General features: G+C 38.5%; 1 protein-coding gene across 3 annotated transcripts in view; it reads left to right on the forward strand.

Moving 5' to 3' along the window:
- LOC105194961 overlaps nt 1-21,384 on the forward strand; it is a 52,250-nt gene that overhangs the window by 18,227 nt on the left and 12,639 nt on the right. For all 3 annotated transcript variants that reach the window (XM_026135582.2, XM_011160108.3, XM_011160109.3), the window contains 2 exons: nt 14,722-14,794; nt 18,492-18,721. In XM_026135582.2, coding sequence (XP_025991367.2) covers nt 14,722-14,794; nt 18,492-18,721 — 303 coding nt within the window. The remainder of the gene's footprint in view (nt 1-14,721; nt 14,795-18,491; nt 18,722-21,384) is intronic.

Raw genomic sequence — 21,384 nt, forward strand, 5'->3', positions numbered from 1 at the left:
CCCATAATATTATTTTAATTTTTTATAATATTTATATAATATTATAGAATTAATAGTGTGTACTTATAAGGTACGTGATATTTAAAACTGTTAATGGAGATCTGAGAAAAATTTTCATTGATTTTATTTTTATCTCAGGATCTATTATATTGCGCGCATCCTTTTGGGAAATAAGGTATATTGAATGGAAAAAAAATCCATTATACAGACGCATTATAACGCAACGTGGCATTATGGAGAGAAAAAAGGTGTAATAAAAAGAGACCGTACCGAGATACGGTTTAGATACGGATTGCGCGAGCAATCTTATTACTTTGAAGCGATTCTTTGTACAACGGGATACGTCATTTACGTCAGCCGCGTATTTTGATGACTGGAACGCGCATTTCATGAAACATTGGGAAACGCGCGCGGACGTGTAAACTCTCTGTTATGAATGCGCGTTAATCAAAATGCATTTTGTTCTTGCAGCATTCCGCGACATTCGCTGCTTCGCGATGACAGGCATGGCGGTACCTTGCAATTATAAAGCATAATTTATCTACACGGCCGTAATTTATTAATCCGTAACTTGTCGCTAATGAGCTAGTGACAAAAAAATACGTGTATTCACGGTGAAAACAATTGTTTCGTACGAGCCGGCAGATGCAGATTGTAATCACATGTTTGTTGCTCGCTTTCGACGCTTTGCTTAATCATACATCGTCGCGAAACAAAAGATCGAGAATTATCTAATTAGACTTCCACTAGAAGCTAATCCTCGGTGAGGTTTAATTGATCCCTGTACGTGTTCTAATTGGACGTACAGTTATATGAGTGGCTTTTCGCATATCGCACGTGCGTAGGGGTAAAGTTTAGAAGTGTCCAATTAAATTTAAAAAAAAAAAGAGTATTACGTTTCAGCTCTCAGTGTACAATTGAAATAATGTTAGTTAATTATGTTTAGACTGTGAATTTCTTTGAAGTAATCCTAATTTATATCAGTGTTCTTGAACTTAATTTGATACTTAAATAGTTCACGTGTTCTGCACGTTTGTCATTTGTTAACCAGCGCTTTATCATTCGACTTTCCAACCGTTGCCTTGGAAATTGCAGCATTTGACGTGCATAAGAGTACTTTCTATTGTAAATTGACTTAAATACGCCTCGTGAATCGGTTGTTAGCATGGCGACACGCAATGATGATTGTGAGGACGAAGATTAGAAATTGTCGCGCAACTCCTTATGCAGAGCGTGACGAATTAAAATCTTAAATCCAACGTGCAGCACATGGTACATGTACATACAGATGCGCGGATTCTCCGTGCGACAATTTCTTAGAATGATTTCCGCACGCATACACGCTCGTGCAATTTCTCCGTTTCTGGTGGTCTTCTTCGCGAAAGTTGACAGGAAAGTTGTCGCTTTAAAGCATCTAATGCAGGTTCGTCAGCTTAAATTTCAGAGCTCGCGAATGTTGCATTTTTTAGATTAGTCCACAATTTTCCATTGAGATAAGCACCTATTGCTTATCGATAACTACACATCCGCATTTTTAAAACATTGATTATATTTTGTAACATTTGCAATGGAATTGCAGATTAAATTAAATTAATTAGGAATTATATATAAATTAATACACTGAGAGAAAAGATTACTCCATTTTTATAAATATTTATTTGAATAGTTGCAATGAAATATTTATTAGCATTTTTTTGTTGAGTAAACATATATGTATCATAAGTAAATATTTCATTACAACTGTTCAAATAGATATTTATTAAAATTTGGTAATCTCTTCTCTCAGTTCAGTTTTCAGTACAAAACATTCATATTGTAAATATTTGCATAAATTATCAATGTTAAAATTATTAAAAATTAATAGTTGACACAATACGCGATTTTTAAAACGATACATTAATTGACATTGAAAATTTCGTTTCACTTCTCGAGAGATCTCATAGTCGTTAAGAGATACGAGAGACGCATGATCGTTCAGAGGACGAACAAGCATAATATGCGACACTATCACATTCATCGTCGTCATTACCTCCAGTTAATCGCGAACGTCCAATTACGCGGTAGACTTTTACATTTTTCTTGATTGCTGCTGGTGAGTGTTTCTTTTCAATTCATTCCGTTCACCGTTACCATTCCGTTTCAGTTCGTGCACGATTCATCTCTGCGCATCCTGTGCTCGGAACAACGACGATTATTAAGCATGGCTTTCCGCGTCGCGATTTTTCCATGGGGTTAGCGCGGTATCGAGCAAAACCGCCGCCGCATGATCGTAGATCATTCTAACTAGTAGGAAGCTCGGCCCTCGTTGGCAGCGATTTATGAATGATGCTGATCCAATTACTCGTAGAAGCGCATAAATCAAATGCTAAAATTAATTAACCGATAAGTAGAGAAGCCGAGATGGTTGGGTTGCGAATGGCACCTCTATGATTCTTTAAAACGTCATAATCAATTGACACATGATATAGATGATCGCCGCCGTTTATGTTACACTTCACTTTAATTACATTATAAATTTAGCGTGTGCTTATGATGTAGTTCGAAGATATATTTCGCCAATATTCCCTAAATCATATTTCAAACATTATACATTTTTGGATTGAGTCAGTTGATTTTTCGATTGGCGCAGTTTCTCAAGGTAAAGGAGAAAAAGGACGAAAGGCGGTTTTATAATAAGCTATCAATACGGCTCGCGAACGACCTGTTAAATCGACCTGTAGACGATCGCGCACCGACAAGGAGATAGCGATTTGTTCACGGTGCCTTGGCGCGCTACTGTGGCTAATCTGATTCATTGTTCAAGATATTGCGTAACCGTCACAAATGTGACGATCTCAGTGATATTTTGTTCATCGTGACGTTGTCAGATCCTGTTGCCAGATGACGGGGGTTTCGATCCTGCAAGATGCATGCTGGAACACAGCGGATCTAATGACTTTGTCTTGTTCACTCGATGGGAACTCTATTCTCTTACCAGTCTCGTGAACCAGTTTTTCACGAAAAAAAAAAAAAAAAGAGTTTCCGTGCTCGTAATTCGTAGAAGAACGAGATTAGCGCTTTGAAGTACATGGAAAATTTCTGAAATATTGTTATGTAAATATTTTTCTCTCGAGGGAAAAATTGAATTATTCAACGCAATATTCCGTTCGCAGGATTCTCCACTGAAATTGCATTGTATAATGCTATAAGTATACACACATATATGTCATGGGATTTCTTGATACTCGTGTAGCATTAGCGTTGGGAAATGATTTCTCACGTAACTAATACACTTTAATCTGGATTCATATCGTAACCCGTAACCGGCACGACGTATAAATTTCTGTTATCGCGTGCATCGCAAGAACTTGAGTTATCGTTAATACGATACGCGACATTTTTTCTGCCTGACGACTGTCTTCGCGTAGGCGACGGCACATTCTTAAATGCGATCGTGAGAGACGGGAGAATATAAGCCGGGGAATCAAAGAGGAGAAAATCAAAATTTCAATTTTGTAATCCGGCAGGTCCGCCCATTGTGACAGCGCGTGAACGAAAACGATCTTAGATAAAATTGTGTTAATAAAAGCGATATTACATAAAATTGTGTAAGCAGTAAGATAAGAGATTTCTAATTATTTTTCAAGATAAATTATTATGTTGTTATTTATTTTAACTTGTACAACACGGACTAGCGAAAACGAATATTGCTACAATGTTTCAGCAACATTGGAGCAACGGTAAAACGTCCGCTTCAGAAATATGTCGCAGCAATATTGCAGCAACATATAAAATATTTTATTAACGTCACTGCACGGAACTGAAGCAGACATTTGATCGTTGGTGCGATATTGCTGAAACAATTACAGCGATATTTTGCAATGTTTTTGCTGGTCCGTCCTACATGGGAAGATTCTTTACGAAGGGATAAAGAGAAAAAAAAAGGGAAAGAGAGTGTATAATGACGAAATATGATGTCGCGCGCTCCCGGGCGAGCACGAGCTCAGGATCTCTTCTCGCTCGCTTCCGCGCGCCGCGATATTACTCGAGGATCTATAAATCACGCGGGTCACATCTCGATCCTCGCGGGCCTCGTGTCGTCGTCCGCGCGATGAGTGCAAACACGTCACGTGGATGTAAACACATGTCGCGATGCGCGGACGAAGTGCGCAGGGATCGGAAATCGACTTGACTCGGCGTACCTGAATTTCTACCGATGCATATATGCAGACTACCATCCTCGCATTCCATGCCCGTTGCACACTTGGCGCGACTTGGAATTCCTCCGTGAAAGCGATGGAGCGGCTTAAAGGACCGCTCACAGTGCGTAGACAGGGCGTGCGGTGCTCGCTCGCTCTTTGTTTCAGCGGGGAACAAAGGTATACATTCGCGCGGTGCAACCGCGCGGTGACTGCAACGCAACGGAAACGATGTTTTGTAAACGCAAAATCGTTTCCTTTGACAGGAAAGCGGATTCTCACGAAGCTCGTGTGATTTCTATATAGCCACAGCGATGCACGAACGGTGCCTCGGACGGAACAATTTTACCATATCTAGTTGATATAATTAGCATCATATCGAGCACATTTTCTACACGATTTATATACGCCGAGAATCTACACGATTTATATACGCCGAGAAAAAAGATTTGTTGAAAAACTGAAGTATTTTAAGTTTGATACGATCAATGAAACATTGAGTTAATTTAGCAATTATTTAGTTGTAAGTACAAAATAATAGATATAGTTTATTCGTATCAACCATTGAAATTTTTTAAAATCAAAAATTAATTGAATCAGCTCAATATTTAGTCGAATGCATCGAACTAAATATTTTCATTTTTCTATTACTTTTTTCTCAGCGTATATTTTTTTATTTTATTATAATTTAATATATTAATGTATATTAAAATTATATATTATATTTATAAATAGCAGCATGAAATCATCAAGTTTTAGACAAAGGTACTTTTTATAATTTTATGCATTGATAGTCTACGGCGTTAAATATATTGCACGAAGAAATTTATTCATTGAATAAACTTGATTATACTGTTGTATGTTGATCTTGAATTTTATGACTCTTTTGTTGTGTAATTTATTATGATTCATGTGGGAATCTCTGTTCAAGATGAAGTCAAATGATGTGACGCTTTCATGAACAATCTGTCACTTCCGGCATCTCATAAGATTCTGTTTTTTCTATTCGCGCGTGTATAATGGGCTGTTCAATTTTGAGATTTGGATCTTTGATAAGAAAATTATATATATTATATATAACCTACATTTATATAAAAAAGTATACATGCGTACACACGTAACGAGTATCGGAAGTGACAACTTGCTCACGAAAGTACGCGTCGCGTTACTCTCCATGTCTCAAACGGAGATTTTCTCACGTAGATTGCAGTAATGCAAGCCCGTTCGATGATTAAAGTTATATGTAATATATTTAACAGCGCGCACGCATCCCATCTGTCTTTGTAACAAGTGCCTTTGTCCGATCTGGCGACGATGCCGCGTCGCTCGGTTAATCAGTCCCGTCGTTACTCCGTTTATGATTTATCGCAAGTGTGTTGTGCAATTGGCGCGAAACAGCGTTGCGGCGCTCTAGAAAGCGTTTTTCCTCTGCCCCGGTATAGTTATCGCAGTTACCACTGCAAATGCATTCTCACGTGGCTGTGCTTTCCCGTGCGGGGAGCGCCACGGTCGATTTTATTACCGCGGTGTTTAGCCAATAATTCCGCATCGGTGTTAATTATTGCGTCCCGTTATGCCGCCTGGTGAATAATGTTGCTACCGCACGTGGTTGCGCATTCCCGATGCGAGTCTCGCAATTAACCGCCGTTCAAACGCATCTTTTTCCGTAATTACCTTCTGTCCTTACTTTTCCGTGCGACTGTTATGTCAATGAATTCAGGTAACTCCCATCATGGGAGATGCGCGATTATGAGAATGTGAAATTACCGCCGACCAGTACTCTTTTTCTTTTTTTTCCTCTCAGCTATAATATGTGTAAACGTTCAAGCGGACTGCTCCGAGTCGTCCGAGTGGTGGCGAAACCATATAGAACAGCGGTGCGATCTCAATTCTCAATATCGTTCCGATGAGTGCATGCTGAATTAAATGTCATCTCGCTAAACGAAGTGCATCGAAGTGACTAACGGTGCAGAGAAATTGTAGTTTCGCGTCGTGCCGCCGCAAATTAGATTTCTCCGGTGCGATAATCCGAACTGTCGAGCGTCATCCTGAATTTCTTCATTTTTTCAATTTTTTTCTCTCTACGGAGAAGAGCATCCTTTCTTCCTTCCTTCTTCTCCTTTCCCCGCGTCTCGTTCTCTGCACGCTTGCAGATGTTCACGTGCATATGTGCCGTGGAAAAGATACAGTTATGCACTCTCCATCGAAGAGAGAAGGAGATAGAGAGCAGGAGGAGAAGAAGAGAGAAAGGAAGATGGTACCCTTCGCCAGACGGAGGACCCGTTTTATAACTTGAGATTCATAACGGCATACGATCTTACAATGGACACTCGGTTGGCGAGCAGTGACAAACGAAACGGGATCCGAATCGGCGTATTTCACGGGACGTTAGCTTCGCGCGTATTAGATCTCGCGTGAATTTACTTGCAGCAGGAGGCTTTCGAAACGTATGTAAGTACGTGAAGTAAGAATGATTTCAGTCCGATTCACGGTTTCGATTTTTTTCTTTTTTTTTCTTTTTTTTTAAGAAAACATCGAACGATATCTTCCTTCTTCTTTTCCTAAGTAAATATTTGTTTTTATTGAAAATATCATGCTCTATAAACGCTACAATATTCCTAGAATATTATACGACTGTTATTAAAAATTAAAATAATATTTCCTTACAAAAAATACATCCAATTAGTGTCTGAAATTATATTTAAATGAGTGTTAACTCTCAAGTTGGAGATTTATTTGGGAGTTAACTCACTTGAGTGTCATTTTGGACACTAGTTGAATGCATTCTTCGTAAGGGTTGAAATAATATTCTGAAAATATTCAATATTTTTAATAATATTTTAATACTATGGGAATATTGTTTTAATGTTATATGCATGGAATATGGATATTATATAAAATGTTCTATGAATATTATTGTGGTCAAAAATTAGTATGAATTATTGTGCCTAAAATATTAATAAACTTTACATTTAAAAGTTATAATAATCATTTTTTATGAATATTAAATAATATTGTAGCGTTTAAAAAGATGCTTTAGGAATTTGTTTTAAAGATCCGTGTACTTCTCAAATTCTTCTTTCTTTCTTAAAAATAAATCAGACAATAAATCTGATTCACACAATGATCTCTGTCTTACAATTAGATACAATCTTCCTAGTCACTAGAAAGGAAAGGGACGGGAAGTATGAAGAAGACATTCCGATTGAGATTCGAGTGGAAAGTTTTTGGCCTTTAAAGAAAATATGCGTGCGCGCGTATCAAAATGATGCGACTCGTCGCTACGCGTATCTCGAGCAATAGGGCGTTACTCGTTTCTCTTGGTCGGCGCATTAATGACTTCAATTTCCTGTGAGCACACGCGTATCATCAGCACACGTATCGTTTTCTCCGCGAAACCGCTCTCGATCGAACTCCCGTTCCAAGAAAGCGACTGACAGTCATCTCCATGATCGATGAAGATGACATTTACGCATCTCGCGTGAAATATTTGGGACAGACTTCATTTTCTACGTCAATTGAGATGTTGGAGTGATGAATACGAAGTTGCGTTCATTGCTCAAATAGTTAAGCTATAATCATCTCGTCTTTCATCTGCCTCTCTATACAGTTTCTCTTGACAGCTCTTGAACGATTATCGACGATCGATTTATCCTATTATCTCACATGACTATTCTCGATAAGACTCGTAGTTCGTGGCATGATGTAACAGAAGGCGTAATAAGCAGCTGGGTTCGCGAATTATCATTCCGAACGAACCCTTCCGTGGATGTGTTTAACCCGACTGTCGTCTTCGCTAGTCTTCGGCTGATCGAACTAGAGAGTATTTGTGGTACGATATTCAAATAATCTGGATCGTTGCTCGCTCAAGCGATTTCCTAGCAATAAAACGAGCAACCAGATCCGATCTCACATTTATTATCTGTTCTGAGCCGCGGTCGCAGTCTCTTTTCCTCTTCCATCTCTCTTTCTTTCTCTCTCGTCACTTTTTCCTTTTCTTTTTCCTTCGCATCGGTCGCATCCACGGTAGCGATTCATCGCAGGGCGAGGTCTGTAATCAACATATATAGACCGGTGGCTTTCCAGCTCGAGATCCTGGTTGGCGTCCTGAATCTTCCTCTTCCTAGATCGAGGTCATCGGGCCTTTTTTAATGCATTTTACGATGCGTGACGAACGGAGCCGCGATAGACATAATTCGATGAGAATGCGAACCGATGATAATCGAAACGATGAAAATGTCATAATGGACACACATGCGTGACTTCGAGTGACGTGAGGCGCACATATTACGTGCTTAGAAGCTTAGGAAGCTTTTGGAAAGAAATCGTCGTCTACCGACGACGGAGAATCGTTCCCGGAGGAATGTAGCGTGACTTTGGAGATCGAGAGCTTATTTCCATATTGATTATCTAATAAACATAATGTAGATCGCGCACGATATCGCGATTACAATTTACGATGATACACGAGTGAAGTAGCTATTTCTCGGCCATCTACCGCGCACGCACAAACTTTAATATATTTTAAATGACTCTAGGCAATTCATTATTCATCGGGTTAGAATGTGAGATTATTACAAATCCCATGACAGTGTAGTTAGAGTTAGTATAATTATTTGATGCCGTATAATATCATAATTGTTATCACATACACGCCTCGGAGCGTAAATAGCTTTTATGTTATAATGTACGCGTACAAAAATGACAAAATACGTATAAATATATTTAGAATAAATACATAAATTATCTCGCGTCACCTTAAATTCTTATGTTGCATCCAAATGCAAATGCAGGTTTTCTACAGTTGCATTTGCGCATAATACGATTGATTAATCGATGAATTAAAGATGTATCGGACGTACGGCCTCTGCAAAGTAAATAAAATTTGAAATATTAACACTTCAAATAAACTTATAGTTTATTTACTCTATTTGTTGTTAAAAATTAAATTATTTTTTACAAGACAAATCTTAATTTTTTTGTGCACGTTAAGTATTAGCTTTATTGTGATTGTTTAGTTTAGAACTGATCTCTGCATCGCAATGAAACTTTACATAAATCATCTTAAATATTTAAGTACTTTAATTTAAAAATTCAGACTTTTTTCATAATTTCTTATTTTATTATTTCATTATTAATTATATTTTTACTGGAGCATATGCTACTTTTCATTGAAATCACTTTTTATCCAGATAAAAAATCGCCGGCAAATTTTTTTATAATTTTTTTAATGTTTTGAAAAATATCTATACATCCTTAAAAAAATTTGCCTTACTGAATCGATTAAAAAAATGTTGAAAATCACTGTGCGACTCCGCGGAAGCTCGGCGTGTATTGTACACGACGACGCGCGAAATCTAACGTTACGTACCGTACAAAAGCTCACGAGTGTCCGGCTCTGGTTTTTGCAGCCCCCTCGGGGGAAATACGAACGTATTTCTTTCGCAATCGGCGAGGAATCAGGTATGGCAGACGGACCGCATTTCCGGGCATCGGCTCGGTTAGCATTCCAGCGTGCATAGCTCCCGGAACAGTCATAACGGAAAAATCCCCCTGGACTCACGTGTATTCCGCTAATGGTCGTCAAGATCGACGATGCGAGGTCCTGGGGATCGTTGGCGCCTCTTCCTCGCGCTTCTCGGCGCGTCCCGAACGCTCCACTCCGCTCCATGCCGCTCCATGCCGCGCCGCGCCGCGCCGCGTTCCACCGCTGCCGCTAGCTCTCGTCTCGAGACCGCTTCTCTCCGCGTTCATCCGCGCTGCGATATCTGATGCGGCGAACACTCGACGGAAAGCATTACGAGCATCGTGATGCTTACAATGTCTTCCTCTCCCCCTCGCAATCGCTCTCGCGATGACCTCTTCTTGTATTCAACCGTACCCTCTCAACCGTTGGCGCTCGGAGTACGACCTCGGCTTTAATAACCGTGGAACACGGATCTTTGCTTCCACTGTACGTCTATCTGTACGCGGATATCATTTCGTCTCTCGCGTCGTTTGAAGCAGCCGCTTTTTTAATTGAAGCAACGCGGAACGCGTGTGAATACGCGCCACGGATTCTTGAATTTTCGACGACGATCAATTAGATGCTCGCGTCACTCGAGTCACTTCACGGGAGAAACAGAAAGGAGAGATAAATTGGATTTTAGTCACCGATTAATTGCTGGGGGAAACTCGGTCGAATTGATTCTCCGTTATTACGAGTCGATGATCCGCTATTAGATCCGCTAACATTTTTCGTTACGCAACGGTTCGACCAGACGGGAATGATCGCTTTAACGAGTCGCGGCACCTCGTTACGCTCCACAGTACCTATCAATTTTCTACACAATGAACGTACCCCTCTGTACTTTTCTCGATGGCTCTGTAAGTTTGAAAATGCCTTTTCATCTCGACACCAAAGAGAATCGTCTTATTACTCTGTAATCATTTGACGATGAATGAGAATATTTCGTTTAGAAACGATCACCTCGTAAATCGCGCTACGAGGGCACCGAATATTCATACAATCTTCAACCAATCGCGTCAATTCAAGAATAATCATCTCAAGTGTTTTTCTGCACTTCAGCGTTGAAAAAATGAAGCTCACGTTAATCAATTTTTTATTGATACAAAATCACAAAAAAATGGCGCAATCATTTCCGGATGAATAGAGATACGAGGACGTGCATACGTTTAATTGAGAACTGACGAGAGGTGTCGGATCGACGAAGCGAGAGGATTCCTTTCGTCGCAACGCGATAGATGAGCGACGATACATTCTCAATCGCAAGGTTTTTCGTCGCGATCTTCTTCGCGGCCTTCGCGGCGTCTCTTTGCATGTTCCACGGAACGTACGTTGCTCCTGTGAGCATGTTCTATGCACATTGCCGGGCGCACACGGCGGGAAAGGCAGTGCACGCGCTTCCATCGCGTGCGTGTTAAGAACGCGTATTGGACACAATCGAATGTATTAATTATTTTTGATTGGTTAAAAGCCGTCTGATCGCTGCACGACGCCAGAAGCAGGTTTTTCCTTCGCGCACTAAACACGACTTCTTACGAGGAACATAAAAGAAACGAACGGATAGGACATTCGACGAGAGCGACAATCTCATCGTGTCATGCATTCGGTATCACCAATCGTGTATAATTTTCAAGCTATGAAAATTACGAGCCTTTGTTGCACCGGACATGCAACAGAAGTTCTTTATCCTGGAACTGAGCTGACCTTCCTGCGAAGTAAAAATTTTCTTTTCGCCCTGCGTCCACCCTGCACTATTTATTTTTCAGATAGTAAGTAGGCTAACGTTATTTGTCAATTGTTTCAACGTTAAAATATCTTTGATGATGTCACGGTTGTCACACGACTGTATGACGATAAAAAAAAATAGTGATAGAAAGAATGCATGGAAAGAAGAATTTTGCTAAAATACAGATCTGAAAATAATAATGTTGAACCATTAAAAAATTTATATCGAACGTTTAAGCTATAAGTTGCTAGGATATTGAAGCTTTCTGTAACAAGATCATCATGCTTGAACGTCTGTTATAATTATTTTGATAGCTCAACACATGAAATTATTTTCTGATCTATAGCTAAATTTTGAGATACTGCAGTAAAACTGTTCTCTTCGCGCGTGTGTGTGTGCAACATTTTTATTCTTATGAGGGAGGAAAAGAAAGAAAGAGCGCACATGATTTTTATTCCTATTAGGAAAGATTCCAGGATAGGAAGATAACTCGAGCTTGACGGTTCCAAAATACGAGGGTTCCATCGCAGCCTCGCGAGTGTTTAATCACTGGGTAACTGATGTGTGGCCTGCTGACAGGCTTAATGTACGTTACGGAAATCTATACGGCTGACTACGGTGGCGAATTGTCTAGAGGCTGCAATGGTAGCCACGAAGAGATACGGTGGAAGGAGCGTGGGCCGTTTTAATGCTATTAAAGCACCGCGCATGTACGTATGTACGTGTGCCGGTGCAGTGGACGCGTAGATGCGCACATATATCGGGTAATCCGCGCGTGCATATGTGTGACTAACCGCACTCGCGCGCGGGTCAATGCCTCGGCTGTTTCCGAGTAGTGGGTACACACTTACGCCGCGTACCTTTTCCTTCGCGTTACACCCGAGCACGCGTTTCAGGTGTACCCGCATGCACGAACGCATGCACGCACGCACGCACGCACTCACGCACGCACGTACGTACGTACGCACGTGTTCGTCGTGGAGCTTCCGTGAGGGAAATCCACGCGTGCGACACAGGAGAGTATACATATAGAGTGACTGAGATCGTATAGCCTTTGGAAATCCCATTCCCGGAATGACGGTTTTTTGAATGACATAACTGATAAACTCGAAAGTTCTAAACTTATTAATACTTTCTATAAACAATTCTATATTATAATTTGTAACACGTTTATATTTTTTTTTTTATTTTTTTTTAATCAGACTCGATCTGATCATCTATTAGCAATGCTTCCCAATAAATCTTAAGACGCTATTCAGGAGACTCCAAAGAAATATTATATAAAAAGTTATATAACATTAACACAGTATTTCCATAATATTAAAATAATATAAAAAATATTGAATAATCTTGGAATATTATTTTAATATTCGTATAATATTGTAGGAATATCGTAACGCTCGTAGGGATGCGACGAAACGTGCGACTAGATTTAGAAAGTCAGACGTAATAAGACAGCGACGTTTAATATTCCGCTCGTAGTGCAACGTCAATGTTACGAATAGTAACCTTTAAAATGGAATTACGGGAATCAGCGATTACGGTTACGGCGGTGATTTGTAAGGTCACGACGTGACCATCAACATCGTGGCACATCTCCGATCCACTCGGCTTGCCATCGAGGAGGCATCGATGCACGATCACACGGTTGATCGTGACCGCGACACGCGATCGCAACTCCCATTATTATCATAGAGGCAACCTACAAAACTAAGCGTCCGTGGTCCCTGTCCTCGTAACAAAATCTCGCACGCAGCAGAATCATTGCGCATCGTGGCATCGGACCGTGAAATGCCAGAGCGTTTGCGAGAAGAGCGTTCGCCTTTATCTCCCGACGGATAAGATTATATCTGCATACCGGACAGGTGCGTGCAGGTGTGAAACGCAATTACCGGCGCGATAACCAGAATCTTTCGCGCTAATACAATTGCGATTATTATTAGCGCGGGTAATCCGTTCGCGCGAAATCATCCTGACGTTGCGATATAAATTGCGCGTTCGATCGAAGCGTCAAAAGTGACAAGGGTGGGGGGAGGGGAAGGACCCCCTTATTAGGACTCTCCTCATTGAATTAATTTCCGCCGGCGAGATTTTCTGCGGTTCGATAAAATACACTCGTACACGTTTGTAAGACTCGGTGGTTTATCGCGAAATTCATCAATCGGGATATTTTAAACACGTTCCGCGATCGGATCTCGGTTACGTACGAGTACGTTTCTCCAGAGGAGAAAGAGCGAATTTTCCGATAAAATCGGTCGGAATAGAAAACGTAGAACGCGAGCGGGGGAATGATGAAAGGAGTGATGAAATTAAAGTTCAGAGAGAGAGAGAGAGAAATAAATTAATTAATTTTCCATTTTTGTTACAATAACGCATGCGGAGCTGGTGCACGCGCCATCGCCTCCGTTCTGGCGGAACTCACTCCGCGTGAGTGAGGTACCGTTTGAAAATACCACGAAGCAAATTCCGCCGAGTCGTTCCACACGGCACGGACGATCGACAGCACGCGCGCTCGCGAGCGCGCATCGTCCGCGACTCTCTAATTAAACGCAACGTTCTGCATTCGATTGCACGAGAGAGCGACGAGGAAAAACGAGAATGGTAGCGCTTTTCAAGAAGAACAATGCGCCTGTCTCTTCTTCAGTTTTTTCCGCCTCCGCGCTTCATTTGAATCGGATCCGCGCTGAGAATGTCGTTCAATGTCGCTTCCCCGTTTCTTCGTCGCGGTCACGTTGAATCGCTTGCAGGAACGTTGTATTGCAGCAATTTTTTTTCCTGTGCTGTGCGCCGAAATAAATCAATTCTTTTTGCATATCGTCACACACGTAGATTGATCAAATGTAAGACTTCTTTTCCAGCGAATTAATATAAATATAACTTGTAAGAAATGAGTTTAGTTGTGCTGGTATTAAAAATATATTTCTTTCATTCGAAAAAAGATTTGCATTGTACGAGCTATCTCTTTAATTCTAAAAAAGGACAACCAAAAAATTTCTTTCAAATCAAAGAAACTTTTCTTTAACCGTGTGGAAGAAAATACGATTGTGTACTCTCTAAATTTCGTAGAATGAAAATTCACTCGAAATTGCACAGACTCAGTTTTCTCTCCAAAGAAATGAATTTCACTCTAGAGGAATGAGGTTTTACTCTTATTAGAGTGTCAAATCATTCGAAAAATTGCACAGGCAAAATTTTCTCTGAGAGTGACGTTTGATTTTACGAGATTTAGAGAGTACGCAATATATTTCTATGTTAAAAAAGTCGTAACTTTCGTTTACTCTCCTAATAATTTGTCTATGATTTTTTTTCAGCGAGTCGGACATGGCGCCCAATGCGGAGGAGGAACTGCTGGTTGTGAAACCATGGGGACCGCAACCGGAAAAGGTAGTGTGTGAGAGACAACGTTAAGTAAATTACGGTGTAACAAGCACGCCGAAACGATTGTGTGTCGCGTGTGTTGGCTCGCCGGCGTGTAAACGGCGCGGAAGCTTTATGATATAACTTGAGTCGCGTTAAACGGCCGTTCCACGCGTGTCGGCGACCGCGACAGGATGTTTCCGATTAGCATATCTTTCAGCTTTGAGTAAATACACACGCGCGCGCACACACATACACACACGCACGCACACGCACACACACACACACACACACACACACAGAAGACAGGCTGGACCGGCAAGACGGGCGATCCTCATTTTGCTCTACAGCGTGAGAACTCCATCACCTCGGCTTGGTGATGGCGCGGCGCGCGTACGACAAGAAAGAGAATATTAATATTAAGAGAATAGAGTTGGCCTTTCAAGCTAAAGTAGCAAGTCACTTCCCGCCTTGACCTTGTCGCTAACGGCATACGCGCGCATGCAGCTTGATTATATATTGCATATGGTATCTCATAAATATTCCCGCGTGTCTTTCCCACTGCTCGCAGTATTTTGCTGTGTTTGTATTATGAGATATATCTCGCACTGTCAGATACGCGATTAATGAACGTCAATTTCCGCGATACAACTTCTTTTCCAATTACTGAATGTATGCGTCTTAATATCGCGATTATTAGTATTCATTCTTACTGATTGTATGCATTGAAATTTATACATAGTTTATAATGGTTTATATTTTAATATGTACACTGAAAAAAAATGTTATTTATATATAACACAAAAAATTATTTATTTGATGGGTCTTATAATAACTTATTTACTTGCAGTCAAGTTAAAAATTTTTTAATTGAAATGTTTATGTAAATAAAATGAAGAAATAATTTTTATTGAAGTAAATTTATTTTTTCTTGCAGTTCTAGAAAATATTTACCGTTAAATTATTTTTATATTCAAGATAATTAGATTTTTAATGTAAGAAAATAATTTAATTAAGTTTATCAATATTATTAGTTTGTTTGTAAAATTATTATTTAAATATAAAAGTAAATATTTTCACTTAAACAGAACAAACAAATGTATTTTTTTTATAAAGAATTTTTTTCTCAGTGTAATAGTTGACATTAATATATGTCGCGAGAAGTAACGAATCTACGAACAATTTAATCGGAGATAAACATATTTGTTACCTTTTTATCATTTCATCGTATTACGTTTAGTCATCCGAAAGGTATGGCCGGCCCACGTAGCCGGTCAACGTAGTTTCACTTTAACGTACGTGAAAGTCGCGGATTTTACGAGCTAAGATCGAAATTGCTCAATTCGTCGGATGAAAATGGAAATCGCGGACGAGCTCGAAATTAGATCGACTGTGACGAGATCTCGTGGTGCGCAGTCATATGCGATGTTCCATCGTTGTCGGGAAAGTCGGCGGCGATTTCACTTAAATTGCGGAAGGGATGCGTAAAAAGAATACAAGCCGACGACGGTGTATCGAAAGTACGCTTATTAACACTTAACACTTTCGATGAATCAAATGGAATTTTTTTAAGATGACACGCGCCCACCGCCGCGCACCGCGTTTTCTTTCGCTCCAAGTTAGAAATTCAAAAGAAGCGTAGAAGAAATGGTTTATCTTCCTCCTGACGTGAAGCGCGAACGCATCTCCGTAAGTTAATTAATAAGCAAGTTATACTTATGATCGCGTAATTGCTATAGAACCTTATCTTTCATCGTCACGATGTCACGTAAAGACAAGCCAAAAACGAAGACGACATCGGCACGCGTCGTATCTCACAGTAACGAAGTAACGAGATCCAATCATGAACGTTCCCCATGGATAATAGCAACAAGTACATACACCGAGCATGATTGATCGTGATTGCTAATGACTCTCGCGTCGTATAATCGATTTGAATTTATATTTTCTATCAGCCATTCGTTTCTTCTTTTGCACTGAAAAATATTACATCCATCCAGCGTTTCACGAAATGCTGAATGGGGCAGTGTCGTGGATGTGATCATGCTGCAATGTCGCTAATAATGCCGCTGTAATCTTACGAGATCGCGATGAATCAATACCGGAAAATTCAATGCGAAGAATAACAGAGAATATTTATCTGCGAAGCGACGAGCGCGAGTCTATGTACTCGATCGGGTAGACGTCGCCGCGTCGCGTCGCGTCGTGCGCACAAACAGCGTCAGGAAATCATATCGAGACATCCTCATTGTCGCATTGTGCTCTCCGTTCTCATTTGTAAATAGCGTTTATTTATTTACTCACGTAACGCGAGTGAATGCAATCGATCGATCGCTGTTGCGACAACACAGTCGATCGAGATGACCGCAAATCAGAGATGTAAGAATATCGCGGCTTTTTCGATTTCCTTTCTATTTTCTTTCTCCTTTTAGTTTTCTTTCAAACCACGTGGAACAAAGAAAACTCCTATAAATACTGACTTCTCTACCGAGTTTGCCTCGTTCGTGCGAATAAAAACGGAGTAATTTTAAGAAATTTTTTCACAGTTTTGATATTTAATCGAGAATTTCTAAATGTATCCTTCAACGACTGCTTAATTTCTCAAAGCGCTCGTTCGATTAAACGCGCACTGCCGTTTGATAAGTGTACGTTATATTGAAATAGAAGAACCGTACGTGCTTACGGGAACGATTCTGAATGTAATTGACTCATTTGAATAATTTATACTGCTTCCGCGTGCATCAATAGCGGATTGCTTCATAATTTATACATTCTGCATTAACCGTAAGCATGAAAGTAAATCAATTTTACGTAATTTGTTCGCATAGACTATAACAATAGATAGATATTAGCGAGGAAGCATCACTGATTAGAATCGCTTTCCTTCTGAAACATTTAAAAGTAGGAAAGGCTTATATATATTTTTATTGTCGTGATTCAAGTTGAATGACGCATAAAGTTATTTATATAAATTTATGCAACTATAATTAACACGTAATTTCAGTTCTGTTATATTGATACAAATGGAAATGCAGCATTATTGCGTAATAGTAAATAGAGAGTTGTCATGCACATTTTAGATTAACGATTTATTTTCTTTAATTATAAATTTGTTTAGAATTTTTTTTATCTAAAATACAAATTTATTTAAATATATTTTATAATCTATATATTTTTAACTGATACAAATCGAACCATATGAACGATCGATCCTAGTTTCATCACCCCAGCCATTCTCGTAGCAGCATCCAGCTACTGCCGTAACTTATGGATAGCGAGAAAAGACGATAATCACTATGATTCTATCAATTTATGATCGGAAGCGCCTTGAAATTAACTGCAGATATCTTTCTACCCTTCGACATAAATATTTTATGGCTTTAAACGGCAATATAATTCGTGTGTTCTTTGAGATTTGCTCGATATGCAAGATGCAAGGCACAAAAACACCGTGATATCAAATCTGAATAGATTAATAAATTAACTCTTTAAATCAAGATGACATTTCAAACAACGATCACTTCCCATTATTTTAATGGCTTTATAGAAGGACTTTCATCTTGTAAATATTTATCATAGAATTGTATAACGTATCGTATAAATACTTGTATTAATTTCAGTGTGATTAAAAATACCATTAATTATATAAACTGATATTTGATAGAATAAAGCAACTTAATTTAAAGAACCTTTCTAATCAGATAATTAAACTGTTTGCGCACAGGAACGCTTAAGACCACCCACGTATAACGCCGAAGATTACGCAATCGCGCTGAGACGATGGGGAAGACGGCCATTAGGCACCGTTCAAGACTCTCAAGGTACTTTGCCGTCGACAACCAGTTCGAGTTCCGGTTACGCATCCGGAAGTGGCGAGATGACCTTGAGACAGTTCACGTCGGTCAGCGAGCTATTAAATAAACTCAGAGCCGATCTCAGACTTGCTTTTCCCAGGTTGGTGAAATTAATCGTTTGTCTAACAAATATATAATTAGATATGGTTTTTACTCTTTTTCAACATAATTATTTATTTACTGGATATATAAATCATGATTTAATTCCAAGGTTAAGTTACGAGTAGTTTAAAAAAAATGACATCCTGTATAGAATTTGCTCTGTTTGGAAAATTACACTCTTACACATACACACGCTTATTTACATAAATATACGCTGTAGAATCCAGCGTAGGTCGAAAAATTAATCTTGTCAGAGATTAAATATTATTATGATGAATATTATTCATCCTTTCAATCTTAAATTCTTCTTTTAATATCGCATTTTATTATACGATTGTAAGAAACAATTCTACAGGAAGCGATTACTGCTCATTTTATAACGCCAATTAGTTTATTTCAGATTTTTGGGAAACTGCTTAAAAAGTTAATAACTTTTAACTTTTAACTTAGTTAATTTTAAATGAGTTAATTTTTAACTTTAACAAATTATTTTGAAAATGCATAAAGTTTAATTTATTAACTTTTTCCTCTCCCAAGTTAAACATTTTCTACGTGAAAGAAAAAAATTACAAAGGAAAAAAAACGATATTTTTCTTTTTCTTTATATAAACAATTTACAAAAAATTTATTTGAATTTATTTGATGACTCATAATTGTTTTGAATAATTCAACTTAAAAGAGTTATGACATTTTAATTTAAATTAATTTAATTTTCATTTTTCACTTTTATTCGTGTAACTTTCAACGTAACTAAATTAATTTTAATTAATTAGCAAGTCATTAACTTTAACTTAATTTACTTTAAAAAAATATATAATATTAACTTATTCAACTTTGATTCACTCTCTCATATTCTCAGAACAGCGAATTTGTGAAGACACACGCGAGAAACGCACGCGGAAGTATGAAGTATGAATTATTTGCGAACGATTAAAATAACACTCACTGTTCGTGCTCTCCGAGTGGAACTAATGACGAAAGAGATGTAAGATATTAATCGCGAGAGACGCAAAGTATAAATCAAAATAAATCAAGTATTTAAAGAAACTTGGAACAGAAATCTAAATTTTCTCACGTTTGTACTTACATGGAAAAATCCTTGAGTTTCGAGTTGTGTCTCAGGAACGTTATACGACGTGCAAGAAAGATTATCCAAATATTTATTGGATAGTAAAAAAAACCGCTGAACGTCTGTTTACAGTTATCTTTTATGCCTTTATGCCACGGTGAAGGTGGGCCAATTCGAAACGACAATCTAACTCGTCAAAATTCTTTCCTCTTAATCGCAACACTAAACGGGACTTGATCTCTCAATCAACTCGAGGAGGATTCATTTACATTCGGAAAGGGCAATGCTCGAGGAAAAATAAATGTCTATTTAACATAAAACATGTTAATTAAGGCAAATAAAAAAATCTCTCTCTCGCGTCGTACACTTAACGCGGGATGTCTCGAGAATTAGCCGCAGTTCTAAGTATTTCTACGTGTACGTGGTGTAAAAATCATTTACACGATTACAAAGGTAGTGCCGAAGGCGTGATGCGCAACCGCGCGCAACATTCACGTCTGTTAAGTCCGAGGATGATTAAGAATCGCGCGTTATCGTTAGAATTTTTCTTCCCGCCTGTCAATGCTTCACACCGCTAGTCGGAAGATCGATGATGTTTGTCTCGCGCTAGGACGCTCGAGGCACGTTTATTCATATTGATTCGTAGTGCCTGTAATCGTAGTAATAAGATAGCTAACTAATTGGTCGTAATAATTCAGCTTATTTAAAAGAAGGTATCAATCAAAATGTCAATTTCATTTAAGAAAGAAATTAAAAAGAAAAGATTCTAATCTGCTGATCCAGTAATGAGAAAAAAGAATTTTTTTTTATTACCAATACTACAATCTGTCCTGTTTTAAGGACGTTCAGTTATTACTATAGGTTTACGTAGTAAGTGACTTGCACTGGATGAGTTCATTGACTCCATCCTAGAATTTTCTTAGTTTATTAATCGGCTAACAAATCGCGAGGTAGATATAGGTTTTTATCCTGCGAGGTACAGGTTTGCCCGTCGTAAGAAGTCTGATTAATTTATTTGAGTGCTCTTGAATTTTTTTTCTTACGTACTGTAATTTTAATCACTATTTCCTCCTTTACTGTGGGTAAACGCCCAAATCATGATGCAATATTTTGTTTGTAACAAAAAAAATATAAGGGTTTAGTTTTTTTTTACTCTATGATTTGGTAAGTACCTTATAAGCGCTTCTTAAAATATTATATGAATATTACAAATTAAAATAATATTTCGAGAATATTTTTTAATATTGTAGGAATATTGTATTAATGTTATACATGTCCGCTTCATATAATATTTGTGATATATTGCTTCACCAATAATTCATGGATTGTTGTAAGAATATTCTAGGAATATTATTTTTGTTAAAAAATTAATGTGAATTATTATGCATAAAATATTTCTAAACTTAATAATTATTACATTTAAAAGCTATAATACTCCTGTTAATTTAAAATATTGAAATAAATAATATTATTTATACTTGAAATTATTTATTTCAGCCATATTATTTAATATTAAATAATATTGTGCGCTTATAGAGTACAACTTCTTCCTTAAACTATAATTTCAAAGCTAAAAGATGTTACGCAGGATA

This window comes from Solenopsis invicta, chromosome 2 (genome assembly GCF_016802725.1).
Source record: "Solenopsis invicta isolate M01_SB chromosome 2, UNIL_Sinv_3.0, whole genome shotgun sequence".
Lineage (NCBI taxonomy): Eukaryota > Metazoa > Arthropoda > Insecta > Hymenoptera > Formicidae > Solenopsis > Solenopsis invicta.